This window comes from Schistocerca gregaria, chromosome 11 (genome assembly GCF_023897955.1).
Source record: "Schistocerca gregaria isolate iqSchGreg1 chromosome 11, iqSchGreg1.2, whole genome shotgun sequence".
Taxonomy (NCBI): Eukaryota; Metazoa; Arthropoda; class Insecta; order Orthoptera; family Acrididae; genus Schistocerca; species Schistocerca gregaria.
This window is the reverse complement of record NC_064930.1, coordinates 107,409,709-107,427,092: the sequence shown is the minus strand read 5'-3', so window position 1 is coordinate 107,427,092 and position 17,384 is coordinate 107,409,709. Positions and strand designations below refer to the sequence as shown.

The following is a 17,384-nucleotide window of genomic DNA, read 5'->3' as shown; positions in this document are numbered from 1 at the left end:
AGCTTTGTAACTGAAGGCAATAAATTTGTGTGATATTTCTTTGAAGCGATGAACCCCGGTTTTATCTATTTTTAAAAATCTCATTACAGAAGATTAAAACTAGCAGATGTTTTACCGAGTCCAGTTTTTACTCTGAAAAAATTTCACGCGGTGTTCGTACACATAATTTGCCCGAGTGAGGTACATTGCACATGTGCCAAAGGCTATACAGAGAGTTCATAGAGATTGTGCAACACCCCAGCAATTTTAATGCTAAGTAGGAGGGGGTAAAACTGAATGAAATCTGGATTCCGGTGCTGAAGAAGATGTGTACCAGTCTTCCACCACGGGACGATAGTAACGGCGAATGTCTACAGTCAACAACAACTCCAGCTGTGCTCACATATTCAAAACACACTTCACGCCACTGCACAGAAGCGGGATTTTGCTGTAGTCAGTACCGAGCCAGGATGTGAATCTGACGTTCGACAAAGCTACGATCCCCCTTGAAAATGTCCTCGACAGATGGGGACGAAACGTCGGGTTTTGAAGTGAAATCCCTTAAACCACAGCAAAACAACTTGGAATATTTTGTTAATTGTGGGTTCTCTGAAAGTTACAAATACTTAACAAGCTGGGTGAAAATAAATCTTTGCATTTTTGGCAGAACTCTTTTTAGATACTAATCAAAGCAGAGGTGAAAGATCTTTTGCAATGATCACCATGCAAGTGTGGATATGGAAGGGGCCAACTTAATATTCACAAAAAATTGAAGCACCGGCTTCAGTTTATAATGACACTTCCCTCTCCAGTGCTCATTTTCCCTGCAGTGTTCATCTGCAAGCTCCACCACCGCTGATTGCGCATCTACCACGCACGTTATTCTGCAGCAACTATGCTGGGATGTTCCTTAATGGTTTTAGTAGATGTTTACTTATTTCGAAGACTTATTTTCCTGCAAGGACTTTCTGAATTTCTATCCTCATTTTGTTTTTCTTTTCTCCCAGGCACAATGGAGATATTATAAAGCACTTTCTGTAAGGGAAATAGACGAAATTTTAAATGACCCCCAACTCCACGGCTGCTTCTGGAGATGAGGGTGACATGAATGAGGCCACAGATATTGTTGAGCTACCGACAGATCGTGTAGGCGACACATTCGACTGTGACGATATTGACGGAAATATACTGGAAGACATTCTTCTGGCTGATGCGCCAGGTACCTTGTAAGTTCATTATAACGAAGAATGGAAGGATGAGGGAAATGCAAGCCACTGCAAGAAGAAAATCGAAGTTAATATCACTTCAAACTGGACAACAGAAAATGCAGCTTCATTGATTGCCAGTGAAAGGGACTGATATGCTACTCAGAAGAATAACCGTAAGTTTGAATTATCCAATGAACACACAAAGTAGTTCTTAAGTTTACTGCTCTTTACTGGATACCTTGTACTTCCACAAGAACAGTTATATTGGAATGAAGATGAGTGCATCGACATAAGATGCGTGTAACATATGAGCCCACAGATACCTGGAAATCTACTGCAACCTTCACTTCAACGATGAACATCTGATCAGAATCGCAGCTGATTAAAGAGAGAAACTTTTTGAAGTTTGTCCCTTGATGGGCTTACCAAATAAACTTTTTGTTTTTCCTCCCCCCTGATAGCCTCTGCACTGATGAGCAAATGGTTTGATATTACCGGTGCCATTAACTAAAAGAACTCATCTGCAGAAAATCGGAGAGATTCGGATTTGAAGAGTGGACCGTACGCTGTTCCCAAAGTGTTTACTGTTATTGTATGTCAGTCTATTAAGTAAAATTGAAGGATCCGAGTGAGGTTACAGTTTTGGGATTTGACAGGTCAGTTGTACAGAACATTTCTGTTTTGGAATCTCCCGAACATCACAAAATCTATTTTGACAACTTTTCCACGAGTTTTCGTTTGATGAATGAGCTCTCAGAAATGAATAAGGGTGACTGGAACTGCCCAAATGAACTGAATGAATAACTGGTGCATAGAAAGTGAGAACACCATGAGAAAGAAACAAACACGAAGGAAAGACTATAGCTTTGACAAGAACATGGAGGTCACGGCAATAACATGGAAAGATAAAAATTACGTAAAACTCTTGTCAAACCATGAGGCAGCGCAGACAGTAGTGCGCACAGTAAAGAAATGGAGCAAAGCTGACAATCAAGGAACACAAGTTCCACAGCAAAGAACAATGGCAGAATATAAGCAAACCGGAGGCATGGACACAATGGACTGGATTGTGCATAAGTACTGTCTGAAAAACGCTACTTTCCATTGTTCACCAATGCAACAAAAATGTATCACTAGTCAATCCCCATATCTTCTAGCTGCCTCACAAATTAAAATATTCCATTGCTCCATTTCAGAAGGGTGGTGGCAATGGTGTATTTTGCTCGATCATCTGCTCCTTCTGAACCAAGAAGGGGAGGATGTCCTCCACAGCCGCTTCAAGTGTTCCAGTTGAATTTAGGACTTCTGGAATCGGACATGTGACTTAATGCACGACTTGGGGAAACAAAGAGAAAAATGCAAGGAAGTAGTGCTCTGCGTGTATTGTGGGTCTCCGCATTGAATTCTTTGTTGTTTGGCACAAAAAAATTAAAATGTGAAAAGAGTGGCATAGGCCACGAACTCCATTTGGGGATCAACTAAAATAAGTAAAACCCCGAATTAACAAACCCACTTTTAAGAAATACTTCTGTCCGTCCCAGTGAAACTCCCCTAAGAGCAATGTTATTCTCCTCCGCTTTTAACAAATCGGGCTTTAAGAAAAAGTCTGCTTTTAAGGAATAAACATGAAACATTCCGCACATTAAAATCCAGTTTTTATGCAATTCCTAACATCTCCAAGTGAGTTTCTGACTTATTACAGTTTTACACTGGCCACACTTCCTGTCATGTGATGGCAGTAAGTGGTAATCGATTCTTCCAGCAAACACTTATCTAGATCAAATTCGATTGTAGTGATACCAGAAAAAGCGTTGAACAAATCTGAAAGCAATTTTCGTCCTGTCTACAATGCGATTCTAGTAATGTGATCTGATGTCACAGTCACACAAAACATGAGCCATGAAGTGTTGTCTTTGCTGTAGGTGAATTATAAAGTTTTACAGATTTGTGGAATTATGGCGTGTGAACATAGGAAGCTTACAATTGGGCAAAAGCTGACTATCAGCCAGGATGTCGAAGAAAATCTTAACATAAAACCTTCAGACATGGTGAAAAAGTGTGATTTGGCACTGCCTACACTGCACAACATTCTCAAAAACAAGGAAGCCAAAGCTTCCGATTCCTATGGCTGCAAAAGAACACTCTTATGTCAAAGTTCAGTGGCATGGAATCTATTCTTTTAAAATGGCTTCAAGGAATGAGAAGTGGCACCATTCATATAAGCAGAGCAATTCTGCACGAGAAAGCTCGAGAAATCGTCCTGAAGATCGGCATAAAAAATGTCAGTGCATCAGACGGATGGTTAGACTGTTTCAAGAAATGTCACAATCTTTCGTTTCAGAGTGTAACTGGAGGGTGTGAGGCTGTGGATGTGGAAAGAGTAAAGTACTTGGGAGGGGGGGGGGGGGGGGGGGGACGTACATTGCTGTGATTAATAAGGGTTATGAGCCCAGCAACATTTTTAACAGAGATAAAACAGGCATTTTTACAATTTATTTCCTGCAAAAAAACTTATTCTCTTAAGGGAGAAAAATACCACGGGGGTATGAAAAGTAAAGAAAGAATTATTGCACTATTGCGCGTAGATTGTGATGGGAGTTACCACCACTGAATATACGGAAATTTAAAACTCCCAGGTATTATAAAAACATTAAGACAATACCTTGTACTTATGAATACAACAGAAATGCCTAGATGACAAATCTTTAGAAGCTTTCTTAAGTGTTTAGATGGTAAAATGGGTGCAGCAGCTAGGAAAATATGACTTATGATTGACCAATACCTTGAGCATCATTTCTGAGAAATTAACATCATGTTTCATCTTTATAATACACTCTGTTTACAGGGTGTCAGTCGTCTACAAATCAATTACGTTCCTCGAGATGAAGGAAGTGATGAGGTTTAGTGTTTTATAGGCCATGCACGTTTGTTGCTGTACGGAATTGTGTAATGCAGCAGACTGTGTTACACTGTTTTGCAAAGGCTGGTTGTGGTACATCAGCTGCTCATGAAGATGACACAGTTCCTCAAGAAGAATGGGGTAGAATCATAGATGATCCTGAAAATATGACGTTTCAGGACTGTTTTTTGTGATGATTAAGCTTTGACTTCTACACCCGAGATGAATGAGTGAGATGTGTGAAATTCTAGTAAAAGAACACTGAAGCAGGAAGTGGTGGTGGCAACAATCACGAAGAAGAAGAAGAAGAAGAAGAAGGGCTCTACTAATGTACAACAGCTGGATACTGTCAACAATTACTTTCATCATTTTATGTACGTGAGTCAATTACAAAAAACATCGACCAATTGCAGCGGTAACTTCTGTCATTACAGTATACTGGAAGCAGAAACCAAACAACTGTTCTTGATTTTTTTTTTAAAGTAAAGAATGCATACTGAATCTACGTGTATGGTGCATTTAAATTTGTAGCATATCATTGCCCAGTTTGTGATTAAATAGCTCTTATATCACCTAAAGATGCTTTAATTATGGTTCAGGGTAACACCTTCCGTGTACCTAGGCAAAATCCCCACTTAAGAAAAATCCCTATTTAAGGGGAAAATATTTGGGTTCCCACTGACACACTAAAAGGGGATTTAACTGTATCTCGTATTTAAGGAAAATAATTTGGGTATCCAGTCATTCATTAAAAAGGGGATTTACAGTATAACATTTATTTCAAGGTTATTTCTTTTTTCCCAGTCTATTTCCACAAGGCAATCCAGAAAGAAATATAGACCTAAGAAAAACATTTCACAGTTAATGGCCTGAGATGTGCAGAGTTCTCATATTCGGGTTTGTAGGACAAGAAGCTGTTAACTCATTATGTATAAGAATTGGTTCTGACTTTGATTAAGTGTCAGTAAAGCTGGGGATAAATTCTAACAGACAAGGCAAATATGTAAACTTGGAACACATGAAAATAGCTCGTAACCGAGTAAGTAAAAATAGTGATATAGAAAGGGTCAGATAATTCCAAGCAATTTTGCGTAGTGGCTGAAAGTCTCTCGTTATATTACATCAGAAACACCTTTTATTGTGTATAATTTAGGTTGGGGTGAACAGAACAGTTTTCACTTGAGACAACAGATTTGGAAGTGATCAATCACAAATGATATCCAATTTATGAAAAGTGCAATGGGCTGAATAGAGTTATACCAGAAGTTTTCACAAAACTCTTGTCTGGTAGGGGAAACTGTAGACAATGAAGACTGTGCAGTCATTGTGCAACGACCATCATATTTCATGTACAGATAATGGAAATAATATATAAGAAATTTGGGCACCTACACAGACATGTAGACAGATTTCCCCCTTTTGCTTAATAGAAGACATGTCTGGAATCTTCAGTGAATGGTCTCAGAAAATAAAGGAAATTAGAGCTATAAGGAAAACACCTGTCACGGTCTTTGAAGCAATCATCATTAGCAATAACACACATCTGATATCAGTTGTAAAGCTGTCCAAAACCATTCCTATTCTACAAATCTGCCCACGGTAGACTCCATCTTGTTTCCCCGCCCGTAAATAAGGCACGAAAGGCTTACACTGTACAGATGTAACGTATATCAAACAATGCACCACTTCGAGCAATTCCACATTAAGTGTTTGCTGACAATTTCCAACAGCTTTACAACTGATGTCAGTAGTGTGGATGGCTAATGGTAATTGATAGCCAGTAAAGATATTTCGTTTGAAACTTTTGTTTCTCTTGTTTTCTGAGACGATTCACCAAACTTTTTAGGTTATGACAGAGTACATAACGTATGTACCTAATAAAATTTTTTTTACAAAATCATTCAAAAATGCAGAATTTTATTATACTCTCAGATTAAACTATTGTTGCCAAGGTGAATGTTTTTATGCTCTATAATAGATTAATATTAGTAAACCTCAGATTCCTTAAAGAACTGAACTCATGTATAAAACAGCTTCAAATGTCTGATTACTTTACAAATGAATTAATATGTTTAATATTTGTCTTCAAAAACAAGAATAGTTTAGGAAACATTTCAAATTATGCTTACAGTGGTAAGTGCTCCCACTATGTAACACTAATATAAACTGGGTTATTTGCACTCCATTTTAAGCAAAAAAGTTTTCATGTGTTTATGTCATCATATCTCCTGAATTGCATGTCACATGATATAATTTTGTAGGTACATTTAGTGGTATACCATATTTACTAGAGTATAAGAGAACCCTGAATATAAGATGAACCCCTTTTTTTAAAAAGGCCCTTGAAAAAAAATTATTTGACACATTCTGACTAACCAAAATTACATTGTTTTAGAGACATTTAGTATCTGCCTAAATCATTAGCATTATACCTATTTTAAAATTAGGCCCGTTATTGATTGTCTACATTTTGATTATACAAGAAAAATACAATAAGACATGGTTTACATTAATTTCCATCTTTATTACCTTTTTTCTGCTCACTGTGCCTGTCATATGCAGTACCACTACAATCAGCATCATCCTCATAGCACAGTTATGAAATTTATATCTTCACTGTCACAAATATTCACCATTTCTTCCAAATACATTGCAATATCTGACGTACTTAAGATGGAACCTGAGAATGGAGCTGTTTTTTACTGAATACATACTAAATTTCGCTTCTCTGCTGATGTGAGAATGTTAAAGTGTCTCGCTTCCAAACATATCATCTGCCTACCACTCTCTCACAGCTGCAAAGAAACAGCAGCCAACACACGCCCTTTCGTTCCTGTCGTACGTCACGGTGAGCATTGACAACATTGTTGCAGGAAACATGTAAGTACGCCACTGGCCTTTCTAGACTTTTACCGTCTCCTGCGGAAATGTATACCGTCGTCGTGTATTTGTCCAACTTTGAAATCAATTTGGAAGGATTCAGGCAAATTGCAGTTTAATCATGGTAGACGGATGTACGAAGCCAAAGTACACAGTATAGTTCCCCACAGTTGGCAACATGACGCAATTTTCTGACTGTTCACTATTCCTCCACCCACAATCAGCATACCGTATTCACGCAAATCTAAACCACACCTGAAAAATGGTACTCAAAATTCAATGAAAAAAAGTAAGGTACCTGGATGTAAGCCACACCCAAAAAATGGCACTCGAAATTTTTAAGGGGGTGGGGGTACTGAACTGCCCACATGCGACTTCAGCTCTGCACATGCACACGTATGTGAGCCTGCTTGCAACTGCTCAAACGGAACTAATGTAAACAGTTGTGATGTCACACTCATCGGAAGCAGTTTGTTGTTATGAAGTATTGCATAGTCTTTGTCATAAGGCCTTTGATACATGGTGCAGTTGGAAGACAATTGTGTTACAGTGTTTTGTTGCTGTAAATAGGGCATTTTGCTTGCAACTTCAGATTTATTTTGGTGATGGTCTCATTTCTGCACTAGTCTGCAATAGCGGGACAGTAATATTCTTTGTTAGAATATTAGTTTTTACCAGTCAAAATTACAAAAATTTAACTGAAAACTGAAACAATGAAAAATTCCCGTACTTCTAAAATTCTCTGGTTTTCCCCCCGTTTTCTCCCAGACGAAAAAAATCCCGGGTTTTTCCCATTTGTCGAAGGGCATAAACACCCTGTGTTCTATGCAGCCAATGAGAGAGCAGCAAGTAGATATGTTTGGAAGCAAGAGATGAAGGAATATTGTCTCATGTCAATATACATGCAAAATTCACAACATAATCAGAAAAAGCTGTGTTCTCAGGTGCCACTCTAACCACAACCCTGAAAATTACGGTATACTCAAAAGAAACAGCCAATTACCAAGCCAAAATTACAAATTCTGTCAATGCCCGTTTCATTCGCAGCAATTTAAGCTCTGCTATTAGGTCCCACTAGTTCGGAAATCGTGACTGGCTTAGAAAGTAAGCAAAACAGGAATATGAAGATAATAAACCTTTCTTTTATATTTCTCCTTGTATTACCCAAACGTAGACCATCAATAAATGGCATAAGTTTGGAGTGGGTATAATGTTAACATGTTTAGGCATATAGTTTATATCAATAAAGCGGTATGTAATTTTGCTCAGCCAGAATATCTTTAAAAAAGTTTCTCAGGGAGCCTCTTATAAACAATGGGATCATCTTACACTAGAGTATGTAGATGTGTCTCCCCCCCTCCAATCTAAATGAAAGCTTGTATGCTGTCAAACAATCTACAAATGGGATAATTCAGCATAGTTTTGATGGACTAGCAGACGATTTTATTCTGCAAACAATTCCAGCAACATACTATTTTCAACTGGCTCTGCAATACCATGCTACTCACCTGGAGGAAGTTTTATTCTGAATGACTACTGCCAATTTGTAGTGGGCTGTGCACAGTTTTGAAACTTCCTGGTAGATAAAATTGTTTGAAACTTCCTGACAGATAAAACCGTGTGCGATATGAACTCAAAACAGGAACCTGCCAGGAAGTTTCAAAACAGCACACCTTCTACAGCAGAATGGACATTCATTCTGGAAACAAACCACCAGGCTGTGGCTAAAACACATCTCCACAAAATCCTTTCTTCTAGGAGTACCAGTTCCTCAAGCTGTGTGGGAGAACTTCTGTTAAGTATAGGAAGCAGAACAAGACGTACTGACAGAAGCATAGCTCTAAGAGTACGTTACGAATCTAATCTGGATGGTCAGTCAGCAGAGCACGCCTGCAGCAGGCAAAGTTCCACATTCTAGATTCCACCTGGCATGCAGTTTTAATCCACCGAGAAGTTTCTAAAATTTCATGCAAAATAGGTATCCTATGCACTGACTGCAGGATCGACTTACACTGTTGCTCCCAGCTCTGACGAACAGTACTAGCACAAGACTTGTGGACACACAGCTTAACCATACTGAGCACATTGTAACGGGCACAGTCAGACTGACACCTACTTTCTGGCTACCCACGTTTAGCCACATACCAGCACCATCTCTGTGGCAGGAAAGTCCACTTGCACGGAAGTACAAAAACCTACAGCAAAATCCTCACCTTCCTATCCACTGAAACATTTCAACCGTCACCACCCCTATGAACTGCAAGCTGGCAAGGGCATTAATAATAATATGAAAGGCACTCAAAGGAAAATTAACACCCAACACAATGGGACCACGGAATGGTTCCATTCAAAAGTAATCACTATACGCATTGAGACATTTATCCAACTAGGATACGAGATGACCAATTCCTGTTTCTTAGAACACAGTCGGAACCTGACAGATCCACAACTGCACCCACTGTTGCACTACCTCATCTGACTAAAGCAGTTATTCACACTTATCTTTCTTCAGGTTGGCAAAAAATGTGAAAAATCGAACGGTGAAAGATCCGGGCTGTACAGAGGATGTTGCAGTGTTTCCCAACCAAACTGCTAAAGTGGACTTGCATCGCGTTGGTGTCTACACGAGACAAGTGAAAAGAATAATACTTCACCTCTAAGAGTGGGTCAGAGGAAGACAGAACATCGGTGCTTCTACGATGCCACACGGGCACGCAGGAGAAAGCAGTAGGCAGAGCAAGTGGACAAGATCACGTTACCTTTGTTACGTGATGAAAGAAATTCTACTCCTAACGCAACCACGTGTGCAGAGAGCATTTACGTACCAGTCCTATTCTATAACAAATGCATTAAGCAGGAATGGCAGAGTGAGCACAGCTGACACTTTTGTAATAGCGAGACCTGTGTGGTAATGAAAAGTGACATCGGGTAAACATTAGCCACTACTTTGCTCCATTTTAGCTCGTAATGCAGTCAGACAGATTGACAGGATACACATTTATGTTCACACTCTATTCCCCAATTTCAGTAAGGTGGCACCCAGAACAAGTCTTGTAGTAGATTTCCTGCATACTACTGGGCGATGATAGCTGCTGCTGGGAGAGATATGGATATTATTGCACAAAAGCATCATTCTGTCTGACAGAATTATTGGGTGTTTTGACTTTAGGACGCACTGCAATTTCTGCACTCAACGAACTCCATGAGCAACGAGCCCCTACTGTCAAAGAAGAGGGTAGTCATAACTTGTATGAACAGATTAGGAATTCTTTGACGGGGGAAATGTGGAATGCTTCCACTATCATCTCTGCCATTTGCCGTCAGGCTCGAAAAGGTGGCACCACATTTTGTTTGGTGACGATACAGGTCAGAAACGGACCCTCTTCCTCGTGGGAGCACAGCAGATGACTGGCTTGACACCATTCTGTCCCTATTTTGTCCCTCGGCTAGGTGATGTGACACCCACTGCATGCAAATTTTGCAGTAAAGCTAGTGGTCTTACATGATGGTACACCCACCCGAACATGAATTTCATCCTCCATGATTCGTCAGCCTCTCCAGAAACGGCCATCAAATCTGGGATCAGGGATAATGGCTCAACGGGCTTGTCCGGCATGAAGATAGTATCACAGCAAAGTGGGTCCTTCCCAGAATCTCCTGTCACTCGTTCACACACATTATGGACAAGCATTGTTCACCATACGGAGTGGACACGCAATAAGGAATTTTGCATTCTCCAGCACCCTCGACAACCACAAAACAAACCACACACCTGTGCTCCTCTTTGCTTGCCTCCACGTTTACAGCTGTATGAACGCACTACACCAGTCCGCCAACAAATGAGGTCACAACCCAGCAACTACGTACACTTGTTATGTGGCACTACCCCATTCCCCCATCACAGCAGTGACAGAACAGAAACTTGACAACCGTGGGGCCACCTATTCCACAAACTGTGCATAATGGCAGGTGTTTGTATTCGAATGGCCCTTATGCTGCACACGCACACAAGGCTGCCTAATGCTAGGAACAAACAACTTGAGATGCCGTGCATATCGACAGATCCACTCGGCTCAATTGCCAGACGAGATTCTGGCCAATTCTTAACTGAACGGGAACTGTCACTGGCAGGTATTTCAATTCTCTGCTGAAGTGGAAGAAAATAACTTCAAGTTGTGCCTGTGGCAGTGAAAAGCAGACGTAGAGCAGTTGTTTCCGGAGTCCATATTCCACTCTGCAGCAGAATATGGGTGGTCACAACATACTTAATATTGTGGAACAAATTATCAGTTCCGAGTAATTACATGCCAAGTATTCACCCGTCGACCCACCAGCCTACTCAACTGTCCCAATACAGCACGTACCTCTTGGAGGGGTCCTTCTGCAGACAATCGACGATCATCTTGCGGAACGTTTTGCCGTATGCCTTGTACTGGTCCTTCTCTTCTGCCCCCGTGTCCAGTGTTGGCGGATCGTTCTGCAGTGTCAGCATCAGAACCTGCAAAAAGCAAACATTATCTAAGAGAAACACACACACACACACACACACACACACACAAAATTAAAAAAAATAAAAATAAAAAATTTATCACACGGAGTGAGATCTGGTGATCAGTAAGGTCATTTCGTGAAACAGCTGTCCCATTCTGTAACACGGCCGATCCACCGATGTGGCAGCTCAGTGTTCAGGTACCCGTGAACTTCACAACGAAAATGGGGTGAACCCCCATCCTGCTGAAAGATGAACGGACAGTCCGATTGCATTTGGGGCATCAACCATCGCTGCAACATGTCCGAGTAGGAATATCCAGCGACGGTGCTTTCGGCGAAGAAGAGTGGTCTGTACAGTTTTGGGCGTGACTTGTCACTAAAAACATTTATCTTTGGGGAATCTCACACAAATTCAGTGCATTTGTGTGGATGCTTTGTACCCGAGATTCAACAATTATGCCTGTTCACTTTCCTTTTTAACAGCTGTAGCACGCTTGTTTCTGTCGAACTCCAATTATATGTGTGTCGAATGTTTTTTTTACAAACATTCAGAATCTCTCTTCATAATGCGACATGTATGACATATGTACAATGTTTAGTTATTGTGCAAGAAATAATTTAAAGTGTTGCCACACTTCATGTACACCTTGTATATACACTGCTCTAAAGAACTGTGGGAACATGACTTTGGCCGTCTATCATAGTCCACTGAACACAAACTTAGAACTGGTATGCTACCGAATTATATCTTTATCTTTCACAACTGAAGTATACAACCAAATATCATCATTACACATCCAATTGTTTACATAAAAAGAACCAAAATATCTTACAGGTGTCAGGAACAAACTGCAAACCGTCATTCAGTGTGTCTTTCTGGATGCTTTTCATCATACTTTGAGATGTTCAGTAACGTGTGTGCCCTCTGTGAGTTTATCACTGCCTTACAATGGTCTGGCAGGCTCTGCATAAGTGTGCAGAGACCACATTGTGGTATCCGTTCTTGTTCTTCACTGAGATTCGACGAGTTCTCAGAGTGTGGTGGAACAGGATGACCACGAACACAACTGTGCAACACGTCCCACATATCCATGACGGGGTTTAGGTTAGGACTTACCACTAAAAATTTCATCACCTAAATGTCAAGGCTTCGCAAGACATCCCTGCTGACACCTGCCACATGGGTCCAGGCATTAGAAGGAATTCAGGGTCACCACCATATGTAGCAGCCACCAAACAGTCCAACAGGGTCTGTTCAATGTACTGCTCGGTGGTAAGTAGATCGTCGACGACGACACAGTCCGTAGGGGTGTTAACACTAAAGCCTCCCCACAGCACCACAGAATCTCAGAAATTTGTGAGAATGACACATTTAGCCAGTGACAAGTTGCCAGTTCAGACGGAAATGGCAGAATTGAGTGCGAGCTGCAAGACAGCGTCTTGTCAAGTTGGGTACTCTTAAAATTACGTCTGAGTCACTAGAGAAATTGTACCTACTTGAATAAAGGAATTGGAGCATGTGAATAAGTGGGGTAATTAACAACCTGGCCTGCATGGCATTATGAGTAGTATTTGCTTTTAGGTGGTGAGTAAGGGAACTGTGTATGGTCATTCAGTACTAGGCTTGGCTTGGTCATGTATTTATTAATTTCCATACTTTCCCTTCCTTTGTGGGTGTGATGTAATACATCTCTGGAAATGGAGATACTCTGTACATACACTAGTTTAAAATCTTCGATCCAACAAAATTTCACTGCACCACACACTTATCTTTGTACCCAATGATGGCATAACAGACGAAAACTGGTCTGTGTAACAAATAATAAACATTGTAGAATATTACACCAGTGTTGTGTGTGTGTTTCATTCATAATGTACAAAATGTTATGTCAATAACCAATGGAACAATCAATCGATGTGCATGAATTACTAGCATTTTTGTTTTGCATACTGGTTTTCTAGTTGCTATGGGTTTATTTATCAATAGCTATTTTCTATTTGTAGTTCAATGTTGTTATTTCAGTTTACATATTGCCATTTCATCTTCAGTTAAGAAGTCGAGCTGTGGATGAAAACTGGATGCCAAGAGGAGACATCTGAACTTTCTGACATATCCTCCTGTCCGAGTTAAATACAGTGAAGGCAGCAGCAGTGGTGGTGGTGGTGGTGGTGGTGGTGGTGGTGGTGGTGGTGACAGCCAAAAACATTTGCACCATGTGGGGGTGTAAAGCTATTTGACAGAGCACAGCAAGAAAATTGTTTTCTTGTTTGAAGGAGGATCATTTTGACTTTACTGACTGTCCACATTCAAAAAGACCTTTGGGGTTGGAAGATTGCTTGAACGCATTAGTCCACCAGGATCCACATCAGTGTACTCGAGAACTGCCAAATGTGATTAACTGTGATCATTCCACAATTGTGTGACACTCGCATTCAATGGCGAAGGTTCAAAAATAAGGTATAAAGGTACTGCATGCTCTAAGCAAAATCACAAACATCAGTGGGAAGTTGCATGTGCATCTCTTCTCACTTGTCATCAAACAGCTCGTGAATGACACCGACTACTCAAAATTCATACCATTTCTGCTGACAAGAAATGCTTGAGCCCAAACAAAGCAGCAAATCCCCGTACAAAGAACCTGCACAAATCCACAAATGATAGAGTTACTCATCTGGTGGAACAGTGGTGGTACGTTGCGCTATAAATTGCTTTCCTGAGGTGTCACCATCACTGCAGACATTTATTAAATAAATGTAGCTCCGTCCTACATTTGGCCAGTGGGACTTTGGCTGGTTGATTTCCAATAACAGAACACCAACAGACATTATTTTGGTTTTATTTGTTAGGCAACCAGTTTCAACATTACATTACGTCATCTTCAGGCCTGTACAGTGAAGGTTAGAAATGAGTACATGGTACATGATAAAAAGTCAGAGAGTACTGTCTAAGTAAAGCAAGTCTTACATGTTAATTTACATAAGTAAAAGAACAGTCAGAAATTAACCAGTTATTCATGCATACTGCGAAAACATCAGTAACGTAATGGAAGTAATCATAAATCAGAAGTGTCAAAGCAATGCAACCATCAGTCCTGTACACCCATCGTCTGCAAATCTGTATGATTATGTGTGGTAAGACTATCGGTTTTTGGCAAAAAGTAAAAGAGGCGGGCAAAGGGACCGACTCATCGTATGCAAAGTAAGATAACAGGATCATATATCATGTACAGTAAAGGGGTTCACTATAAGTAATGGTAATCTGAACAGTAAGTACACAAAAAGGAATGACAAAGGGGAATTACAGCTATTTGAACACCACAGATTTTCTGAACAGTTATTAGACAACACTCAGTAAGGAGGAACCATAATAATACTTGGATGACGACTGTGAAATGTAAAACTGTGTGCCCACCCAAGTAATAAGATGAAGGAAACCAAAAAACGAGAAGTGGATATTGCATATGTTAAGTTTTTAGAAAGCACACCTTTTACAACAGTACCAGCAAAGGTTATTATATCACCTATTGTAAGAACACTATTTATGAGATGAGAAAACATCAATTTTTGGGCAGAAAATTCCGATCATCATACCTCTGAGGAGTATCTATGGAAAGATCATAATTGGCAGTAGTCTCGTTATCGGAAGTTGTAGGGGAGGGAAAAAACTGCTACTACTTAACTATCTCACATTGGATTTTATATACGGAGTAGTGCTCAACCAAACTGGATGTAAATTGTTCCATATAAATCACAGGGGAGAGAGAAACTCAAGTAAATACCACAAAAAGTTAAACTAAGTCCACACTAGGTTCCAAAATTGGCATAGTTAAAGGATTATATATACTTTGCCATATAACATCCGAAGATATCACTTCTTAATAACTTAATTGCTGGACAGTCACTAGAAAATGATGAATTTACAACACACTTGACAAGTATTGTTGATCTCATAGTTTATTCTTTGTCTTACATGGACTGCAGAATTCAAGACTGACTCACCTTCATGGGAGGGTATTTGTGGTACGGTGCGGTTCCTGTAGCCATCTCTATGGCTGTAATGCCGAAAGACCATATGTCAGCTTTGAAGTCATACCCGTGGTCCTGCAAACAACAATTTTATTATTCCAGATATCATTTCTATTTTCAAGCTAGAACAAATATTTCTCTGAAGCTTCAAAATACGCATAACTGTATTCAACAGCTTTTACAACCATAGTACACGTAACAAAACAAGCAATTAGCTCGACCAACTGCAGTACTTGATCTGATACAAAATATCCGAACAATTATTAGTGAACATTACTATGGGATGTGTCCACCCGTCACCTTAAATACAGATTCAACTCTACTGGTGAGTTTCAATGAAGTGTCAATGTCTGTGAAGGTGTGTCAGCCCACATGCCAAAACCAGATAATGATTTTGATTGCTAGGGACGGGAGCGAATCTGACATTCTAACTCACCCCAAAAGTGTTCCACAGGGTTCAGGTCATGACTTTGGGGAGGGCAGTCCAATTCAGGAAAGTTATTGTCTGCCAAATATTTCCTCACACATGCCACTTTATGACAAGGTGCACTGTCATGCTCATACAATCTATCATTGTCTACAAGAAACACAATACTATCTCCCTCCTCCTACACTGGAGTCCACCTCTTACGATATCCAGAGGTCCACTGTGCATTAGTGGATTGTCTGGACACTCGATCGGATAATGCAATATGCCTATCAGTATGTTAAATGCATAGTAGTTTTTGTTTTCAGTAACAGCCAATACATTCCATTTATATAGTACTAACATATACACTTATTTCTTCGAAACAGCTTTTGTATTATCTGTTGTGTTTTTGTTGTGAGTCACATTGAGAGTGAGAAGACAACCATAAAAAATATATACATACATAAAAGAGCTTCAAGAGTGGTCAAGCTCACCGTAAAGATCTATTCAGAACATTGGGGGTTTCTAACCACAAGTGAGTGCATGTAGGCGAAAACGAATGTTGATAAGTACTGCACAAACAGCTCTGTCCATAACCGTGGAGTGAGAGACTAACTCTCACCTACCAACAAAGTATAAACATGAATCTCAATGCAGCATTTTCTACCAAGGAATTGAACTGTACACTAAATCGCCAAGTTGATTAGAGAGGTTTAAAGGATTACTCTGATAACATATAGTAGGCGTTTGCCAAAAATATTAACACAAGTAAGTGATAGTATAAATTACCACTGTCGTTTTCAAGCGCATTATTCCACAATAATATTTCCTCTTTGGCTAAATGATACAGATCATTTACCACAATTCCGACCTGTCAGGTGGAATCCAAAGAAATACCACCAATCTTCTGGTATTTTGCAGCTCACAAAGATGATCTTAAATGGATTGTAAAAGACGATGTCATGAATAGCAGTGAGTTACAAAAGCCAACTGGATTCTAGACGAGGTGACGCAGCTGAGGAAAGGACAACTGATGGACAATTAAGAATAGATTGAGAGCTTCTGGTGGATTTCATCTATTCTTTATACTGGAAACAGAAGTGACAGAGCATTTTATAAATGTATTTTTTCTTTTACTCTTCACACTTAGACACTTGATTTTAATAGTCATATTAATATTTTTATTTGCTCTCATTTGAATTGTTCCTTTTATTTGTTTTCATGTGGAATCTGTCCACGTGATTTTAATTGTTTTTAATTAACTATCTAAATATTTAAAGGTTAAAAAACAATGATGTAATGGTTAAAAACCAGAGGAGAAAATAATCTATATTGGCTACACAAAATTTAATTCTTGTTTAACATGTAAATTTTTATAACATGGGAACCGTTTTACAAAAGATTAAAAGCATAAATTCTTCTCACATCATGGGCATAGTAACATAGATAAAGAATTAAATGAAAGAAGGTTTTATAAACAAAAATAAAAGTC

General features: G+C 39.6%; 1 protein-coding gene across 5 annotated transcripts in view; it reads right to left on the bottom strand.

Annotated features, from left to right (window-relative positions):
* LOC126295357 (serine/threonine-protein kinase OSR1) overlaps positions 1-17,384 on the bottom strand; it is a 438,167-nt gene that overhangs the window by 42,512 nt on the left and 378,271 nt on the right. For all 5 annotated transcript variants that reach the window (XM_049987832.1, XM_049987830.1, XM_049987829.1 and 2 more), the window contains 2 exons: positions 15,457-15,558; positions 11,331-11,464 (listed from right to left, as the gene is read on the bottom strand). In XM_049987832.1, coding sequence (XP_049843789.1) covers positions 11,331-11,464; positions 15,457-15,558 — 236 coding nt within the window. The remainder of the gene's footprint in view (positions 1-11,330; positions 11,465-15,456; positions 15,559-17,384) is intronic.